Raw genomic sequence first — 20,293 nt, 5'->3', positions numbered from 1 at the left:
GGGGTGTGTGATCAAATGAAAACAGACTGGTATTTGTACATGGTATATGAATATCTGCAAGGCTGGGGAAGTATAGGTCAGCCAAAACCAACAACAAAAATAAATTCAAAATTGTGATTTTAGCGAATGCAGGCAGAATTACTGAAAAAACAACAACTGCTATTTAAAATTTCATATTTTAAGTTAATTTTAATTTGCCACAACAATGGCCACAACATTCTTGTGGTAGCAACCGAACTTAATAAAGGTATTTTAATTCTTTAGTGAACATATGCTCACAAAAAGAGTCAAGGTAATAAAGTAACACCTGATTACAGGTACACTGCTCCTCACCTTTGAACACATACTGTACACGCACACCTGCTATGAATGAGAGCCCAGGCTACCAGCAGCTCCTGTGTGAGTAGCAACTGCTTCCCCTTATAATCCAGCCCTGGTATCTGTCATTCTGACAGGCTTTTAACTAGTCTTGACTACGTACATTAATAAAGTCTGTGAAAGTGAGATGAGAGGTGATTTTAAAAGCCAAAATGTTGTTTACCAAATCTTATGGTTAGCCGACTCTCACACACTCCTCCTGTCGTCTGCAGTGTCACAACACCTTGGTTTTCAATTTGAGAGGAGGAGGCTTTGGGACAGAGCTTCCACGTTTGTCACGTGTGTGGTGTACCAGTAAAGAAAAAGAACTGTTACACAATAAAATATACCTTTTATTAGGTTATCTTAAAGACTGCGAAATATCACAAACTACATGTTCGCAGTTTTTAAGATACACAATAAACTATACCTTTTAATAGGTTAACAGTTATTTTTCTTTACCACACACGTGACAAACCCTACTCTGTCCTAAAGCTTGTTGTGATTTATTTGTCCGTGGTAGCACACCCCTGTATCTCTCTGTATCTAACACACTACCCATACTCACAGGGGGCCTAGTTTTTCTACCAACACTCCATCTATTAAGGCCTTGTGCGATTGAACCCCAAAACCCCTTCTGTTCATTTGAGAGGAGGCGAACCTTTGAGAGGAGGAGAACCTTAGTGAAAACAGCTGCAAGGTGCAGCACTGGAGGTAACAGGAAAGGGAAGGTGCTAATCAGGTGGCTGTGCAACTTTAAGCAGTATGTTTAGTACTTTTTAGTACAAAGTCACTGTGTGAAATATACATTTTTTTTCCTTCTTTCTCTCCAGAAGTAACTAAGGGATAGAACCTCAGAAACATATGAACCGAGGACCACGTTGCCACCTTGCACAGCTGCACAGCAGAAATGCCACGACGTGTAGCCCACAAAGGTGAGGAGATTGAAGTAGGTGACGGTAAATCAGCCTCCTTATATGCATGACCAATGACCATTCTAATCCAGCGAGCCAAAGTCTGCTTGTGAGCAAGCCATCCCCTTTTGTGAAACCCATACAGCACAAACAAGGAATCTGATAGATTCAGTACGATGTATATAAATGTTAAGAGCCCGTACAACTTGCAAAGACTTCTCTTTGGTGGACAATGTCGAGGACTGTAAGGCTGGTACCACAATTTCCTGATTGACATGAAATTTTGAGACTACCTTAGGTAGTTTGACAATTTAGTCCGTAGGACAGCCCTGTACTGATGGAACACCAAGAATGGGGAGCAACAAGATAAACCTTACAAATCTGATACCCTCCTAGCCAAGGCTATAGCCATCAAGAATACCACCTTAGCTGTAAGCCATTTCAGCTCAACCAAAGACAAAGGCTCAAACGGAGGTTCAGACAGGGCCTCAAGAACCACCGACAGGTCCCGAGTACACCCTGAAAAAAGGAAGTACATCCTGTAATGACGCAATTTGTCTGTGAAACCATACCGAAAGCGCAGAGACCTGTACCCTAAGGGAAGCTAAATGCAATTAGGGAAGCTGAATGCAAGCCCTTATCAAGGCCACTCTGTAAGAAGGCCAGTAGTCTTGCCACCGTAAACGGTGGGGTGTCATAACCTTTAGCTTTACACCGAGAAAAATAGGTGTGCCACACCTATAATAGATTCGCACTGAAAACAGCTTTTAAACCTGAATCATAGTCTTGGCTACTTTTTCAAAGAAGCCATTCTTTTTTAAGATAGCCGTCTCAAGAGCCACACCGTCAAGCTAACCTATTCAGGTCCGGATTCAGGTAAGGACCTTGACTGATCCCGACGTAGCAGTAGCCGAAAGGGTGGAGCTCGGACAGAGGAAGTAGATCTGCAAACCAATGTCTCAGGGGCCATGCTGGAGTCACTAGGATTAGACTTTCCCCTTCTTTTTTCAATTTCCTTAGCACACAAGGAAGAAGTGACACTGGTGGAAAGACGTATGGAAGAGGAAAATTCCAAGGTATGGACAGAGTATCCGTGAATGCTGCTTGCGGGTCCCTAGCTCTGGATTCGAACAGTGACACCTTGTGGTTGTAGCGAGAAGATCCACATCCGGAGTGCCACATCCGTTATTAGAAGAAACACCTCGTGGTGAAGAGACCATTCTCCCGAGTGTACGTCCTGGCGACTTTAAAAGTCAGCCTCCCAATTTAAAATTCCTGGGAGGAACACCGCTGAGATGGCTGGTACATAGCACACGGCGCACTGGAGTATCTTGGATACTTCCTTCATTGTCTTTACACTCTTCATACCCCCTGGTGATTTATGAAAGCCAACTCAAGTGCATTGAATATTGCCCTTAGTTCCAGTATGTTTATTGACAGCTTGGATTCCACCAAAGACCACCTGCCTTGCAAGGACCGGGATTCTACTATGGCTCCCCAGCCCCGCAGACTTGCGTCCGTGGTTAGGAGAACCCACTGTGGAATTCAAAAGGGTCTGCCCATCCTCAGATGAACCTTGTTGAGCCACCATGTCAGTAACGACCGAACCTCCATGGTGTTCGGGAACAAATAGAATGAGGACGCCCATCCCATCTGGTCAGAATCAGCCTTTGCAGCTTGTGAGAATGAAATTGCGCCCACTCGACCATGTTGAATGTCGACACCAACAGTCCGAGAATAGCCATAGCCTGATGCAAAGTGACTCTGGGGAGGCGAATGAAGTACCGAATCCTGGCCTGTAGCTGCTGGCACTTGTCCAGAGGAAGAATCAACCTCAGGGAATCGGAGTCCAGCAGGGCTCCCAAGTGTAACATCTGCTGGGACGGAACCAGAGCAGATTTTATCCAATTTAATCAGCCACCTATGACTCTGAAGGAAGTTCTTGGTGAGATGAAGAGGACTGAGTAGTGTCTCCCTTGAACTGGCAAGAAGTAGAAGATCGTCCAAGTATGGGATCACTCTGACCCCCTGACGCCTCAATGAGGCCGTCATGACCGTCATAATCTGTGTAAAGATTAGTGGTGCTGTGGCCAACCCACACGGAAGGGTGTAAAGCTGCGGCAGTATGTTACAGCAAAGAAACCACTGATGGGACTGAGCAATGGGGACATACAGATACGCATCCTGGATGTCTAAGGATACCATGTAATCCCCCTGCTCCATTGCCAATACAGTGGTTCTCAAAGTCTCCATGCAGAATTTTGACACCTTCACAAATTTGTTCAGGGATTTAGGTTTAGTATGTGCCCGAAAGACCCATTTGGTTTGGGCACCAAGAATAGGGTCCAGTAATATCCTTGCCCTCGCTGATGTGGAGGCACTGGTATAATTACCCTGGATTGTAGTAAAGATTCCATTACCTGCTGTAGGCAGTCGTTGTTTTGTGGATCTTTTGGAAGATCTGTCAGGAAGAACTCTTGAGGGGGACGTCCCTTTAAGGACACCACATACCAATGGGTCACCACTTCTCTCTCCCAGGCATTGGACATAGTCCTACGCCATTCCTGTGTGTAGGAAGGGAGGCCCGCCCAGGCAGGTGGTGGGTTTGTCAGGTTTAGGGGGTGGCCCGTCTAGCTGCCCTGGGTTGCCTTGATTTAGGCTTGGCTGACTTTGCTTGTACCGCCTGTCTGCCAAACGCTTGTCCCTTACTTTTTCCTGAAGGACAAAAGGGGCTAAAAGTATTACTCATTGCCCGGTGAGTGATAGTAGCAGATGCTAGACAAGCTGTCTTGACTGCTGCCAGGGAGGCTACAATTTTAATTAGCTCCTCCCCGAAGAGGTCATCTCCTGAAAATGGGAAATTTTGAGAAGCCTGCTCAAGGCTTGCCTGCCATCTGAACCAAGTCGCCAAGTCGACGGCAACTACCATCTGTCTCAGTCTCTGAGCTGAGGAAAGCTATGTATTACTCTTTGTTTTGCTGTTTCTTTACCATGATCTTCATCATATACCTCTGCCCCCACTGTATGCAAAGCATGTATTCTGTGGTTGCACACCCTGCCAGCAACCAGCTGGCAGGGTGTGCCAGCTTTGGAAGAAAAGTGCTACATAAATAAAAATATTACTACTGCTGCCTTTGAGCAGCATGATTAAGATGGCGCCGCTGATGGCTGCCTAGGAGCTGTGCAGCTCAGCCAAATATGTTCCCTGTGTGATAACTGTACTGTCTCTGCCTCTATTGTTACCTACCTGGCTGTTTCAGCGACCAGTGGCGCCGCTGATGGCTGCCTAGGCAATGTTCAGCTCAGTGGGTAAGTGCTCCCTATGTGATCACTGTACTGTCTCTGCTTAATGTTACCTACCTGGCTGCTGCAGTGACCAGTGGCGCCGCTGATGGCTGCCTAGGCGCTGTGCAGCTCGGAGGCCATGTGTTCCCCACATATAATGTTTTAATGTATTGCCTACTCCCCCCCCCCCCTCCCCTTCATACCTGCTTGATGCTGCACTGTAAATCCACAAAAAATTCCTAGTGTGTGCAAGCATACATGGCCAATAAAGTTGAGTCTATTCTATTCTAAAAGAGTAACACCTCTAAAGCATGCTTGGGATTCAGTGTCCACTTTCCACGAGTGTAACTAAAGCATGCGTCTAGCTAGCACTGAGACCGCTGAGAACTTAGTAGTTAACTGACCAGCATCCATCATTGCCTCAGAGATGTATGCAATGACTTGTTTAACATGTGACAAATACATGGCACATTCCTTTGAAACATCCTCCTGAAGTTCAGCTCCAATGATTTTAACCAAATCCTGCATTGCCCTTGCCGCCCAAGACGCTGCAATGGAAGACCTGGTAACCGCACTGGTTAGGCTAAACACTGACTTTAGACACTGCTCCAGGCATCGGTCAGTCATGCCCTTAAGGGAAGCTGCAGAAGTGACCAGTAGAACGGAGGGTTTAATTAGGCGAGTCAGATGGGAGTCCACAGGCAGTCAATTCTCCCAGAGCTTACAATCCTCCATTGGGAGAGGACACTGACAGATTACCCTTTTAGGTATCGGGAATTTCTTCCCCGAGGATTTCCATACCTCCATAAGGTGAGCAGTGTGGAAACTCAGATCTAATCACTTTACGTCATTTAAACACATCTATTTTCTTTGGTACCGGAACCAGCTCGTCTTCCTCAGACAGGAGCACTGCCCATATAGCGGTTAAATGTTCAGTAACATTTACCGCGGTAGATCTATCCTCCTCTGTCTCTAGTTCCCGTTCAGAGGTATCTGCCTCATCATCCTTGGCCTTCTCCCAGACTACTCAGTAGTGTCGGTCATCAAGGATGACTGAGAAGACGCTGGCTGTTTTGAACCCCATGTAGTAGCTAAGGGTGTCTTTTGGGACACCAGGGTCTGAGTCAAAGAATGCATTGTACTGGACAATGAATCCAACTATTGTGAAGTAACTGGCGCGGGCATTGGGGGTGCTGGACCAGTGACGGGTGTCAAACGGTCTACTGAAGTACCCAACAACCGAGTAAAGGCCATCCATGGAGGCTGTTGCGCCTGAGGGGCAGGTGAAGGGCCCGTAGAAATATGGTAAGTAGTACAGAGACCATCATGCACATCCTCCTGGCCAGATAGTCCTGCTACGCATGAACGCAGTAGTGGGGAATCTGCTCTGCTTCCTGATCACTAGACATGCTAGCAGCAATATAGGAACCGGTTATATGTGACTCTTTATTCCCTGATAGTCTCTGACTTTCCCATTCTGGACATTTTTGGGTCAGAAATGGGAAATAGATTGGCTCAGGAAATTGTGAAAATCCAACATGCTGAACAGTCATCTGCAGAATGGAGAAGTGGCAATTATTTGCTGTTGAATTGCTTAAGTCAGTGGCTATTAATAACAGTGCACTGGAGAAGGTGAGTCAATGAATGAGAGAAGTCAGTACAGAGCAAAAATATAGGAAGTGAAGATGAATTTCAAATAGATTTCAGTGAAGGGCCAGAATGTAGAATATTGCAGTAGTCTAGAGGGGCAAGGACTAACGGTGTGGAGGAGATGTTGCGGAGTAGGAAGCTACAGGATTTGTAGATTGCATTAATGTGGAGAGAGGGGGATTCAAGGATGCCCCAAATGAATTTGAGATAGGTTAAAAAAGATCCTGGAGGGAATAGGAGCATAAAATAAGCTAAAGGTCCATACACACTGGGTGACTACGCCCAGCATGTATGGACAGCGATGATCAGTTACATCGCTGGGGGGAAAGCCGCTCAGTGCATACACACTGAGCGGCTTTCCCCCTGCCCGGCGCTGAAGGAGGGGGAGGACAACTTTGCATAACACAGTGCTATGCAAAGCCGTTCTCAAAGCCGTATAACCAGCAGATGAACGGATTTCCCAGCAATTTTGCGGGAGCGCGCAGCAGCGCTCACTGTTCATCGCTGGGGCATACAGACTGGGCGGCTTTCAGCTGAAAGCCGCTCAAACAAGCTGTTCTGAGTGACTTTCAGCTAAAAGTCACCCAGTGTGTATGGGCCTTAAGTCTTCGACAACAACATATACAAATAAATTTAATAATTGCAGCTAGTGCAATCATAAGGCTTGGAGTCATAATATATAATCATTATGAAACTTATTTCAAATGTCAGAAACTGATAGAAATGTTGGCAGTTGGCAGTAAAGCACTAAACAGAACTTTAGCCATGTATTTTGCAGTGCATTCTGCTGGCCTTAATACAATATTGAAACTTACAAAAATATGCAGTATTTAAACTCTACTGACACTGGTTTTGAAATTTAAGTAATATTTCACCTTTTTTACATTGTAGTATTTTAATATGCAAATAAAAGGGGGTATGGATCCGCACAGGCTGATGCATAGGTTTAATATATGTATGAAGAACATAAGTCTGACCAATATGTTGGACTACTGTTATTAAATTAAAGTAGTCATGGATTGGTGGTGCGCCCAACACATTCAGTATTTGTAACTGAGTAGAGGGGGGTGTTTGCAAGGAGCAAACCAAAAGACAAATGTGCCTTTTTGGGCATGTCTTAATGCAGTAATCATATCAAATTTTTACAATAAAGAGTGCGCCCAAAAAGGCACATTTGTCTTTTGGTTTGCTCCTTGCAAACACCCCCCTCTACTCAGTATTTTAATATGGCCAGCTTTTCAAAGCTGAACGAAGTTCAATAATTCATACCAGTACATAGCCTATTGCCAGACATAGAATAGAATTCTACACATTCCAGAGGCTAGAAATTTCTCAACATGTGTATTGTTTTTAGCACAATGTTCCTTTCCATAGTCCAATGACAAATGCCCAAAATTTGAATGCAAAGGAATATTTATTATTTGTTTATTTACAGTTTCTTATATAGCGCAGCAGATTCCATTGCGCTTTACAATAGTAGACAGTGATAAGACAAACTGGGTAACAACAGACAGACTTGGAGGTAGGAGGGCCCTGCTGCAAGCTTACAATCTATAGGAATATTTAATGATTCTCGTTATATAGAAGTTATATAGAAGTTATATAGAAGTTATATAGAAGTTATATAGAAGTTATATAGAAGTTATAGGGGGGTATTCAGATCATCCCAATTTTTGCCCATTTTTAAAGTATTTTTTTTGCAGATTTCACTTTTCTCAGGGGTTGAAACTGCATCAGGAAAGGGCCTTATTCTAGTTCACTCTTTCTGACAAAATCCTTCTTAGATGGACAAAACCATGTGCACTGCAGGTGGTAAGATCTATAATGTGAGATCTATAATGCAGTGTAAAAATAATAATGATTAATTTAGACGATCTTTGTATTTTTCGACCGTGTTCGATTTTTGTCATGATACAAAAAAACAGCAATTTAACTGAATAGGTTGAATTGAATTTTTACCTAAAAAAAGTTGCAAACTGTGAAAAAAATTCAGCTCCAAATAAATAACCCCTTATTGTCTAAATAGAGAACATTTCATATCTCCTTAAATACAAGAGAGATAGAGGAGCTAATTGTTCAGCCCTCAGTTCTAAAGTACATACATGGCTTGAGTTTGCTTCTCGGACCATTATCCTCATACATTTCTGTGACCCCGTCTAATGTTATTGTTAAAAACGGTGCTAAATCATAGAAATTGTGGGCTCTTGCAAGAATGCCAGAACTAAACTCTGTTAGACTTCCCATTTCTCTGGCGGAACACCCAGAGAAATAAGGGGTAGCCATAGCTAGGTTTCTCTAGCTGAAACATGTACTGGGAAGAAGGGAGCTCTGTCAGGATTTAAAGGATCCTTCATCTGGACGCTGTTGCTCTGTTGCCTGAGCTATTATGGCCTTTAGCAGAAATAAGGTCATGTCCCAGTAGTTCTGACCTAGTAGAAAAGGAATAGCTTAAAAGCCCTCCATACAGAATCTTTTTGGGTTGAAAAGCAGTTTAGAACCTTTACATTTAATACTGGTCTGACTGTCCCATCCAAATTTTTATATTAATAATATTTACTATGTTCTTGTAGAGAGTGTTTCTAAGATTTAGTTCAGATTGTGACTGTGTCACAAATGTGGTGGCAGGTCTCTGGGGTTGTTCATGAACTTTGTCCAGGAAGGTCGGTTTGAATATTAGGCAGGTGTAGAAAGCTAGAAGGCCTGATCAGAATGCTCATGTGGGAGGTGATGGAATGGTTTGCCTTGTACATTCTAGTATGGAACAGTTGCAGGCAATATGCAAAGCTAGGAAGCACTGTGCTGACTGAACAGAACGCTGCGGATACAGTGTGCCATCTACTGAATAGTGAGGAAGTTCTGCAGGACCTCCACACCATTTGGAGAAGAAAGTAGACACCTGCTGGATTGAGTTTCTCATTAACTATAGTAATATAATTTTGATGGGTAGAATGCATCACGCTGTGCTTACACTACGAGTACATAGCAATCAACATTCCGGTACTAAAATGCATTGCATTAAATGGATTGTGGAACCAGTGCACACCAGGTCACACTAATGAAGTTGTTCTGAAACTAGTCAACTTACAAGAACAGCCTTAATTAGTTAGCCCTATCCTCCGATGGTTTCCTGGGGTAGCTAATGCTAGATTGATTGGAAGATACAAGACTCAATGGTGTCTTCAGGGGCCCCTAGGCCCAGGAAGCAGCAGCATTATGACTGGAAATGGGGCCTGGAAACCCAATGTGTGACATGTGGTATGTAACCTTTGATGAAAAATAAAATGAATGGCAAGCGGATGCCAAGCACTAGTCTTAAAGACACCACACCCATGCAGTGAGACTGGTGTCAACTCGGGAATATCCTGGGTCAACACCCCAGTGAAAATGCGGTAAATCCCCGGTCTAGCAGTACTAGGTACCAGTTCTGCTAAGCCTGCTCTGGTGGACTATCAGGCTCTTCTAGACTTTATACAGTAAAATAGTTATCTGCCTGGCTTAAAGGATAGGGTTTAGATGGTTGTACCATGAAGGTAACAACAAGTGTTTCAGACTCTTCTTTCTTTTCGGGTTAGTTCATGGTCTACAGCAAAAAGGTTGACAGCGTCTAGGTCAATTCCAAAAAAGTCTATAGCCACATAGTTGACATTAAACAAAGGCCAACAAGTGCAAATGTCGACGTGAGGTTTTTAGATATTTTGGTGAGTCAATATTTTCCATGAGTATCCAGATGGCTCACAGATAATGCTGTGCTTTATGTTCCAAACTTCAATAGCCACTAATAGCAGGAGATGCTTTACATCTCCTGCTGAAGTCCAAATGGTCTCCATCTAGTCACAGCAGGATTTATACGGCTATGGATATAACCAAGTGCATTTGGGTTCTAGTCCCCTGGGGTTCCAATACTGCCAGGTCTGCGCCTATAGATTATAAAGCCTCTGCAGTGCACTGTATCCGCTCTGAACCCGCTAGGTGACTGACAGGGAATCCAGCTTTTTCAAATACTAAAGCTGCCAAAGCTGTCTCCGATGCATTCTCCCAGGCTGTGCTTAGCTGTTTCTGGCGCATAGTAGCTCCTGCTGCTCCGCTTCTCACAAATTCCGGCAATCCTCTAAAAACGAGCACAAACAATCCACCCGGCTCCCAATGCCATTCAACCCAATGAACGGGTCATCATAAAGCACTGTCCCAATAACTTCTCAGACTTCCCATCTACCAGTAATGGGTTTTTCGTAAGAGGAACCTTTCATGAAAGTTTGATGCCATCTCTGAGTTAAGGTACTTTGCCAGCTCCAGAAAGACCTGTTCTTTCGGCTTCCAAACAGGAAATATTTTCCTGATATGTGCAATTACAGGAAACTATAAAATAGCTTTGGCTTAAAAAGTGTCCCTGTCAGGATGTACTATGCATCACATTAGAACACATTACATACTGCTACTTATCTGGTACGGACCAGCATTATTAATAGCTAAAACTGCAAAGGACTGCCCTTCCAAAAAGAGCAAGTTGGTGATAGTAAAGGCTCACTCCCCTGCCTTTCAGTGGAATATCGGGATGCTTGCAAGCTTAACTTCTGCTGCCAGGTGGCAATATCCCAATGAACAAACCAGTAACTGTAATGTATAGCTAATGCAAATCTGGACAGGATAACCATTTTCATTTCTGCTCATAAAACATTAGCATGATGTTCCTCACATTGGGGCAGATGTAATAAGCCTTAAGAGATAAATGCAAGGGTAATACAGAGAGATAAACATCCAGCCAATCACCTGCTAACTGCCATGTTACAGGCTGTGTTTGAAAAAAAAGTCAGTAAGGAGCTGATTGGCTGGACGTTTATCTCTCTTTTTTTGGGGGGCAGATTTATTAAGCTTGGAGAAGAGATAAACTGGAGATAAAGCGGAAAAAAGGTAAATGGAGATAAAGCACAGCCAATCAGCTGTGTTTGAAAAAGACAGTTGGGAGTTGATTGGCTGGTGCTTTATCTTCTTTTACCTTTTCTCTGCTTTATCTCCAGTTTATCTCTTCTCCAAGCTTAATAAATCTGCCCCAGAATCACCCTTGCATTTATCTCGTGTTAAGGCTTAATACATCTGCCTCATTATTACCACAACGGGACCAATCTGAGTTGGGAGATAAGGCCCCCATACATTAGTCCGACTTGTCCTAGGGACAAGTCGGACCTGATTTCCCCTGCAGCTCCCCGGGAGGGGGGACACACGATTAGGCACTTGATGTGCCAAGGTTTGCATATGATAAATTGCATGGATTTATCATATGCAGTGCAGTCCCCGAGGAGCTGCAGGAGGAGGGAGCCGTGCGGGGGGACGGCAGCGGGCGGGGGATGCCGGCTAATTGAGAGCCGAGCAGGGAGAGGCAGGAGGAAGCTGTTACGGTGGGGTGACAGCTGGAGGCGAGTAGGGAGAACTTGATGACGCTGGCTGCCGGGCAGCGCCGGGAGGAACAGATAACTTGGAGGGAAAAAATGCCCATAGAGATGACTAGCAAGCCATTGATTGGCTGAGACCTCTCTCAGCCAATCGCTGATTGCTGAGAGAGGTCTCAGCCAATCAATGGCTTGCTAGTCATCTCTATGGGCATTTTTTTTTTCAAGTTCTCTGTTGCTCCGAGTCCCGGCTCCCGCCGCTGCGTCGCTGCCCGGCAGCCAGCGTCATGTCATCAAGTTCTCCCTACTCGCCTCCCGCTGTCACCCCACCGCAACAGCTTCCTCCAGCCCGGCGCCATATGCAGCCTCCCCCTGCTTGGCTCTCTATAGCCAGCATCCCCCGCCCGCTGCGGTCCCCCGCACGGCTCCGGGGCTGGGCTGCGCATAAGATTTGGAAAATCTTATGTGCAGCCCGTCCGACCTCCCGATCCGATGTGCACGGGACCGTGCATCGGATCGGAGGGGATGTCTACAAGTGCGATTTGGGCCGATTTCACTGCCCGATTCATCCGAATCGGGTGAAATCGTTCCCATATCGCATAGTGTATGGGGGCCTTAAAGCAAGAAGTAGCTTTGCATCTGAGCAAAACCATGTTGCACAGCAAAAATGCGAGTAATTAATGTGAGCGGGGTGTGTCCAAACTCAGATCTAAACTGCAGTTTAATAATAAAGCTAGTATTTACTCTGCATGAAAAAAATTAAATGTATTGCTCTCACTGTACTGCTATATGGTTTTTCCAGATCAGTGATTTAATTCTTTTTTTGTTTTGCGTCAAATCACACTTAGGGGGATATTTAATGTGTGCCGATATTTCCAATGAGTGCTATGCAAAGCCGTCCTGAAAGCCACTCGTCTGCTGGTATAACCAGCAGATGAACGGCTTTCCCGGCGATGTTGCGGAGCGAGCAGCAGCGCTCACCGCCAGGCCATTCACACTGGGCGGCTTTGAGCTGAAAGCTGCTCAAACCTGCTGTTTTGAGCCACTTTCAGCTCAAAGTCGCCCAGTGTGTATGGGCCTTAATTCTGTAAATCTGAACAAGTGTACAATACCATTTCAGTCAAACTAAATATGATCAACAATATACAAAATGAAAGACTTATCTGATGCACTCTTTGGATGCTGTACTGGATTGAATATAATAAAAAAAAAAAAAAGACTTTATTCTGATTCCCATAAAAGCCAAATTTGGATCACACAATACCCTTCTCCTTTTCCCTCAAAGTAACACTATATTTGATATCTGGAATCCTATAATCCCAATGTGGATCGTCTGATAAATAGCAAGGTTCTCCTGAAAACACACAGGTTCAGTGGAAACAGCTTTATTGGCTACCGCAACTCCATTTCCACTGGAAAACAGGGCTGCTTTTGGGGATTTTGGTGGCTAGGTCGATAGTATGAAGGGCGACATTATGTCAACCACTAAAGATCGACAGGGTCGGAAGGTCAACACAAGCAGGTCAACAATGGGAAGGAAGATCGACAGTCAAAAGGTCGACATGAGTTTAAAAAAAAAAAACAATGGGGAAAACAGGCGGTGTTACATGCCCTACCACTCACTAGGCGCGGAGGGGGAATAGAATAATGTGCTGAACAGAGCGAGGCAATGTGCCCGAAGCATGCCGAGCCATGCAAGGGGACCAGTGCACACTGATACGGTGTCCATGTTGAATTACGTCAACAGACATGGAAAACAAGTGAATAAATCAGGTTGACATTCTAATTGTCAACCTAAAGCTTGTGTTGACCTGTCGACCAGTTTTATTTGTCAACCTACCCCCTGTCAACTTTTAGTGGTCGACATATTGTATGTTGATCTTCATACTGTCAACCCTATGACCAATACCCTTTTTCTTCCCCATGCTGAGGCAATAATGCGGCTAGTCCTATGCAATCAGGCATAGGAATTAGACAAGTAGCCCCTGTGCACTTAGCCCAGGCACTACATTCCCAACCAACAACTGATCTCCCCATTAGTATGTATAGATCATGACATAAAATTAGGTTTTAGTACTGTTTTATCGTCAGAAATGGCGATTCAATTTTGCTAACAAGGACATTGCGGGAGCCTCCAAAAATACAAAGAAAAGTAACATCCCCATGCGTATCAGTCTATCTCATCCCTATCAACAAACCATTGCCATTGTGAAGGAATATGGCTGGTCATGCAGTTGGTGTGAGAAGATTGCTCCATCTGAACCACTTTGGGGCACCACCATTTAATATTTACATCACTCTTTGTTTGTTTTTTATATATGTAACACTTCACACACAGTCATTTTCACTTTCCTAACACTTTGATACTGCACTTCACTGATACCTCCCTGCCATCTCTCTTTTCTTTTAAACATAACCTCTCTGATACTCTGCTTAATCTTTTTTTTTTTTTCATTTGTGTGGTGTCCTGGGGTGGTTTGAATGAGGTGGTCTGGGGGGTGCCTAGAGGTGAACCCCGATAATGTTAGGGACCTGTCTGACAAGGTCACCTTGACGAGTGGTGGGCAGGCTTATACTATTGGTAAATACTATGCCAAGAACCTCATATTATAAAAAATTAAAATGGTGTATGGTGCACACTAATGCTGTGTACACACGGGGGCGATAGGGGCTATAATCGCTGGGAATATGGTCGCAGGCGACCATATTGCCAGTGATGGAAGTGTGCCCCGGCGATAAATTGCCGGGTGCATGCTCCCGTTTTCAGCCCCATTGTAATCACTGGTCGCAGGAGCTTGCTCCTGCGACCAGCTATTTACCTCTGCGGCTCCCCCGGCAGAGGTTCCCTTTCATCAGCGACAATCTCTGGTCGCTGATGAAAAGGAGACACTGGGCAATATATTGCTCAGCAATGTATTGCTAGCATAAGTATCAGTTAGGAAGCACATCCCATTATTACAAGCTATGGTGTGCAGTCCAGGCCCCCTCACCCTAAATATGGCCATGTAGTTCTAGAGGTGCCCATACACGGTAAACTAGCTGGGTGTGATGAGATGCGCGCTCCCACGCACATCTCAAAAAGTATGCGCAACACATACTTTTTGTACTAGATTGCCTTTCATTGCATTGCAAAACATCAGTTTTAGCATGGCCAAATAGTAAAACTGTAGCAGGGCATGCTGGGATGTGTAGTTCAACAACAGCTGGAGTGTCAAGGTTAGCCATCACTGGTTTAATGTAAAGTCCATAATAAAAAAAGATAACAAAATCTTATAAAAATAGTGAATTGTAGGGAATAAAAAAACAGAGGGTGCCCATCCTTAATCTCAGCCAGCACAAAATAATGCAATACAATATTAAAAGTACATCTTGACAAAATATTATTACATGATTGGTAAAATTCCTACACAAAATCATTAACTGTATAGGGTGAGCATAAATAATATTTTCCATTAGAATTGTATTAACTGTAATGGTTATGTCTAAACAGCAGGTGACCTAATTATCCATTATTAAAGTATATGAATCAGAGAAGGATATTAGCATCAGCCACTGTGCACCCCAGCAGCCTATAGTCATCAAGTTGCAAATCATCATGTATTCTATAACCACCACCACAAGCACCTATATCACATTACATAATATGCTGTGCACAAGTGTCTCTGTGTGTATGTATGTATGTATGTATGCAATAAATGTGGGTGGGTGTAATGTGTGTATGCATGCATGTTGCACCAGTTCTCTACAGGTGAGTCAGTCAGTGCTGAGTGGGGGAGAAGAACAGAGACTCACTTCCAGGCTGAGGGCGCTGCAACCTTTCAGGAACTCCCTGATGTTTCCCAGGCACTCTCCCTCCGTGCGCGGCTCCGGGTACACCTGCGGGGGACAGATACAGTGTTACGCACAAGGCACATTTCCCGCACAGCAATGTCATACACATCCCCCGTCCGGTTGCAGAGCTGCACGCAGTGTCAGTGGCTGCTGTCACTTACAACCCCCGGGGACTCTCACCTTATTCTCTATTTATTATTCCCCCTGTAGCTGCTTTTTAACGCCACCAGGAAGCAAATCCAAGCAGCTCAGGAAATGACGTGCTAGGAAGAGTCAGGCTGCTGCCCGGGTAGAGAAGGGATAGTCCTTGGCTCGGGATTCCCTAATGATCATGCACCACCAGGATAGATCACTACCGATCCCATAGTAGTGTGCGCACACTGCCGGCACTGCATCCGCTACGGGACTGCTAATACCGTGCACCTGAAGGAGCTAGCCACACTGCAATCCCCTCCAGGACAGCGGTTACAGTGTACACTGTGTGCAGGCGTTGGATCACTTATTATTGAGCTGGCAATATACAAATGGATTTCCAGATCACAGAAACATACAGAAACTCTGTTGCTGTACATCAGCCCAACAATTCAATGCAGAATACAATGCCACCGTGGTTCTCAATCTCTGCCCTCAGGACCCCAAACAGCTCACGTTTTCCAGATCACCCAGCAGGTGCACAGGTGTACTTATTACGGATACATTTTAAAAGATCCACAGGTTATTTCACCTGCTGATTCTGCGAGGAGACGTGGAAAACATGAACTGTTTGGGGTCCTGGAGACAGTTTCAGAACCTATAAAATTAGCTTTCTTAAATAGATGCTCTGGCATACCGCCCCACATCACCCTCTCCAGGCGGGACACATTGATCTGTTACTGGATTCCCCTCTTAATTTAGTATTACCATCACCTGTGGTGAAACACCTTTCTGAGCAATTACCCTGTTTAAAACAGGTGATTTCAATCATAAATTAAGATAGAAGTCCAGAAACAGCATTGTGTCCCTCCTAGAATGGGAGGTATGTTCAGGTGAAATGGCGTCCTACTGACAAATCCATTTATAAATACATTAAAACAACTGAGTATAGCTTCATAAAACAGAATGTTGCAATAAAATCCATAATTTGCAACTATTCATGTACAAATTATACAGTGTTATTTATGTTTTTTTAATTTAAGCCACATGTCACAAGCCTTAGGTCACCATACCTCCAACATGACGCTCTCCAGGAGTGACACTTTGCTCTGTTTCTGGACTTCCCTCTTAATGTATGATTACCCAGGGAAATGGGTAAGAAAGGTGTTTCCACACAGGTAATAGCAATCATACATTATGAGGGATGTCCAGAAACAGAACAAAGTGTCCCCCCTGGAGAGGGTCATGTTGGGAGGTATGGGTCAATATGCTATAAAGTCTAGCTTCAATCTCTGCAGATTTTGTAGCACTAACAATGAGGCTGCAAAGGTGTAGAAGAGTGGTGACTATAATAATGTGTCATGTCGCTAACACTTATCAGTGTACCGCAGTAGATAGAATTTGAATAGAGCCTGTAATAGCTTGTGAGCATCATCCGACTAACATGGATAGTAGAAAAACCTCTGACTAGTTTGCTTTTTCCACTGTTTTATTCAAGCCTGGAGACAATTAGACATCAGGGCAGGAACAACCGTGAAGCTCAAATGTCAATGAAGTCCCAACCACCAAACTCCCAAAGCTCCCATTTTTTGATGCTGGACTCCTCTGTTGGTGAAAGCTATTGTGGCCTATAAAGCTGGGTAGACACACACACACAAAGATATATCTGTCCAATATGTCAGGTATTCCCCTTTCACACAGAAAATTAAATTCTGTGTGAAAGGGGTGAAAAGGTGAAGCAGTTCCACCCTGGAATTTCATTAAATACGCAGGTCATTTTTCTGTGTGAAAGGGTCGATCCGGATGTTAAACTTCGGGTCTCTGACCCTGCAAAAAAACAGGGCCGGAGTTTAAGATTCAGATTGACCCTTTCACACAGGTGAAAAACCCATGTAATAGGGGAAATCTAAAGGCGTCTGACAGCTGAATAATCCGGCGCTTGAAAAGCCAGGTATTTAGGCGCCGCTGTGTGAAAGCAGTGGTAATGTACTGGTGCAAATGACAATCAACCATTTGCCATAAATGCTGGAAAGTGGATAAAAATTATTGTTCTAATACATTTGTTAAATCAAATGGCTTAACAAATTTGTCTGAATGACTATTGTCTCTTTTCAAGTGTCTGGGAGCAAATGGTTAATTGTCATATGCTCCCATACATTAACAGATTTTTGTTCCCACCAGACAGATTGGACTGATACTCTTCACCAGGCACAGCAACTGGGTACAAACTCATCAATAAAGGGATTGCAAAAGCCTCACTTTATTATTCACTCTTTGCTGGGACAAGCTTTTAAAGGACTCAATATACTGGCATGACTTTTTTTTTATGAATTGCATAAAAAGCATCTGTTTTTACTGTAAATAATGACAACAAAAACAGATGGGATTTAAACCCCATATATACGGGGCAATCCGGCTGTCTTCCTGAGCAACGTGCTTAAGCACGATCGCTCAGCACACATCAAATCAACCGCAACGCTGTGTGCTCAGCGATCGTACTGAGATTGCTTAGAAATGGGGCTGAAATCACCCCATGTGTATGCCCCTTTTCAGGGCAAGAGATTTATAAAGAGACCCTTTAGTGCAGGCATGTCCAAACTGCGGCCCTTAAGCTGTTGTGAAACTAAGTCCCATCATGCTAGTTTTGCTATTAGGGAATGCTTAAACTATGGCAAGGCATGCTGGGATGTGTAGTTTCACAACTGCTGGAGGGCCATAGTTTGGACATGCCTGCTTTTGTGTAATCACCCCAGGTTCAGCAAACCTCAGATGGTGATTTGTTTTAGGAGACAAGTGATAAAAAGCACAAGTTTCTTACACTTATTCCCCTTTCGCATTGCAAATGCCGGGTTGCACCCAGGATATCGACATGGGTCCATCCCTGGAGCAACCTGGCATTTGCGATGATTAGCCTCCAAAGTGACTCAGCAAAAAGCCGGGTGACTGATGTCAGAAAGGGGGCAAGGCGGAGCATCATCGGGGGCGTGGAGGAGGCAGCGATTGGAGCGGACATTGCCTATTCCCTGTAGTGGAGGGAGAAGCAACCCAGGTCAGACCCGGGATTAACCCTAAGCAACCCGGCTTCGACCTGGGATTAACATTCCTTTTAACCCGGGTCAGAATGCCGGGTTGCTGGATCAGGGTTTTTTCAAATGGCCCTTTCACACAGCACAGAGTCTCGGGTTGACCCAGCAACAACCCGGGTCGGACTCAGGTTATTTGTGCAGTGCGAAAATGCCGGGATTTGGACACAGGTAAATGCCAAGAGCGACCAGATGAAGCTCCCTGCAGCGACCCCTGCATCCGCCCCCCTACCCACCCATCCTGTAGCAAACGCCCCAACGAGTGTGAAACTCGCCTAAGGTGCTCGCTACGGGGGTTTGCGCATATTTGTGCATGGGCAAACCCCAAACATTGGACGGCGAGCGAAGTCAGCCCGCAGCGATTGTGTCTGAATCACCCCGTATGTGATAAAGTCAGATTCCCTTGAACTCACTGGAGCTACAGAATAAACGATATAGTGCATACACAATAAAGATAAACATAAATTGTTTGCTTCACCACTGACCCTCTTATTATTTCATGATAAATTTATCTTTATCGTATCGAGTTTAATAAGGACCGGAGGGAGAGAGCAGCGTTATCGTTCCCACGCACTGAGCAATGTTCACAATATTATTGCGAACGTGCATTTTCTAAGATAGAAGTTCTATGGAAGATGGGAACCAATGAGATTCTATCTATTCTCTTTTAGAAGGTGCTAAATAAATAAGAAGTGGAATCGGACTGGTTGCTATGGGCAACATCCCATCTTCAATAGAACTCCCATCATAGTAAATTTACCCCATGGATTCCATCCACATTTTTCCATATTAATCCAAATTACTATGACTGATTAATCTAATGATACAGATATGAATCGCTATTAAACCATAGTAATTACATTTACAGTTTAATAAAAATCCCTGTTTTAAATTATTTGACCTCTACTATGACGCAAGCTATTTTTACTTGTACTTTATCAATGACACCAGCACTGAGTTTGGATGTTCTGAAATGATGCCCACAGGCAAACATTCAGTTCATCATGCTGAATGGAAATATAATCTGTCTAGAAGAACCAGTGTCAGACCAAAAAACCTTCAGTGTCATATATAGTAATAATAAACCCAGTCTGTTTTTTTATGTAGAGGAAATCTGAGTATATTCAATAAGAAGAGGAAAAAATTATTACATTTGTCATATTAGTGTGGATTTTATAATAAAAAATTCCATTTGGTAAAATGTGTTTATATTTTTTCTTTAGGTTCAATTATGTGGGACGGGACAAGAATTGTTTCCATTTGTCCACACAGATTGATTGGTAGCCACATGCACTGGTTTACAGTGGTGCCCAACCTCAGCATTCAAGTAGTTCTAACTCAGGGCATGTTTTAGTCAATGGTACCCAAACATTTGCCAATGCAGCATTAATATTTTTTTTTCACAGTCTCCTAAATTCACCAAATAGAATCAGAATTGTTTACTAAAATATGAAGAAATATTTCAAGTTTAAGTCTATTTCCAATGCATGTAGAGATGCAGTGAAACAGTAAGCTGCCAACAGGATATAAACGTCCCCATACACTAGGCTGAGGAATCACATGCTAGCCTCACATGCGATACCTGGCAACTCATCTGCGGCTGGATCACATGCGATACATCTTATGCGGCCATTTTTCATACAATGTATCGCATGCG

General features: G+C 44.0%; 1 protein-coding gene across 2 annotated transcripts in view; it reads right to left on the bottom strand.

Annotated features, from left to right (window-relative positions):
• Window positions 1-20,293, bottom strand: part of ARHGEF7 (Rho guanine nucleotide exchange factor 7) — a 142,802-nt gene that overhangs the window by 110,437 nt on the left and 12,072 nt on the right. For both annotated transcript variants that reach the window (XM_083168683.1, XM_083168684.1), the window contains exon 2: window positions 15,383-15,466. In XM_083168683.1, the coding sequence (XP_083024809.1) occupies window positions 15,383-15,466 (84 nt within the window). The remainder of the gene's footprint in view (window positions 1-15,382; window positions 15,467-20,293) is intronic.

This window comes from Crinia signifera, chromosome 2 (assembly GCF_055691185.1).
Source record: "Crinia signifera chromosome 2, ASM5569118v1, whole genome shotgun sequence".
In the NCBI taxonomy this organism is placed as follows: Eukaryota; Metazoa; Chordata; class Amphibia; order Anura; family Myobatrachidae; genus Crinia; species Crinia signifera.
The sequence above is the reverse complement of the archived record's forward strand: the minus strand, read 5'-3'. Positions and strand labels throughout refer to the sequence as shown.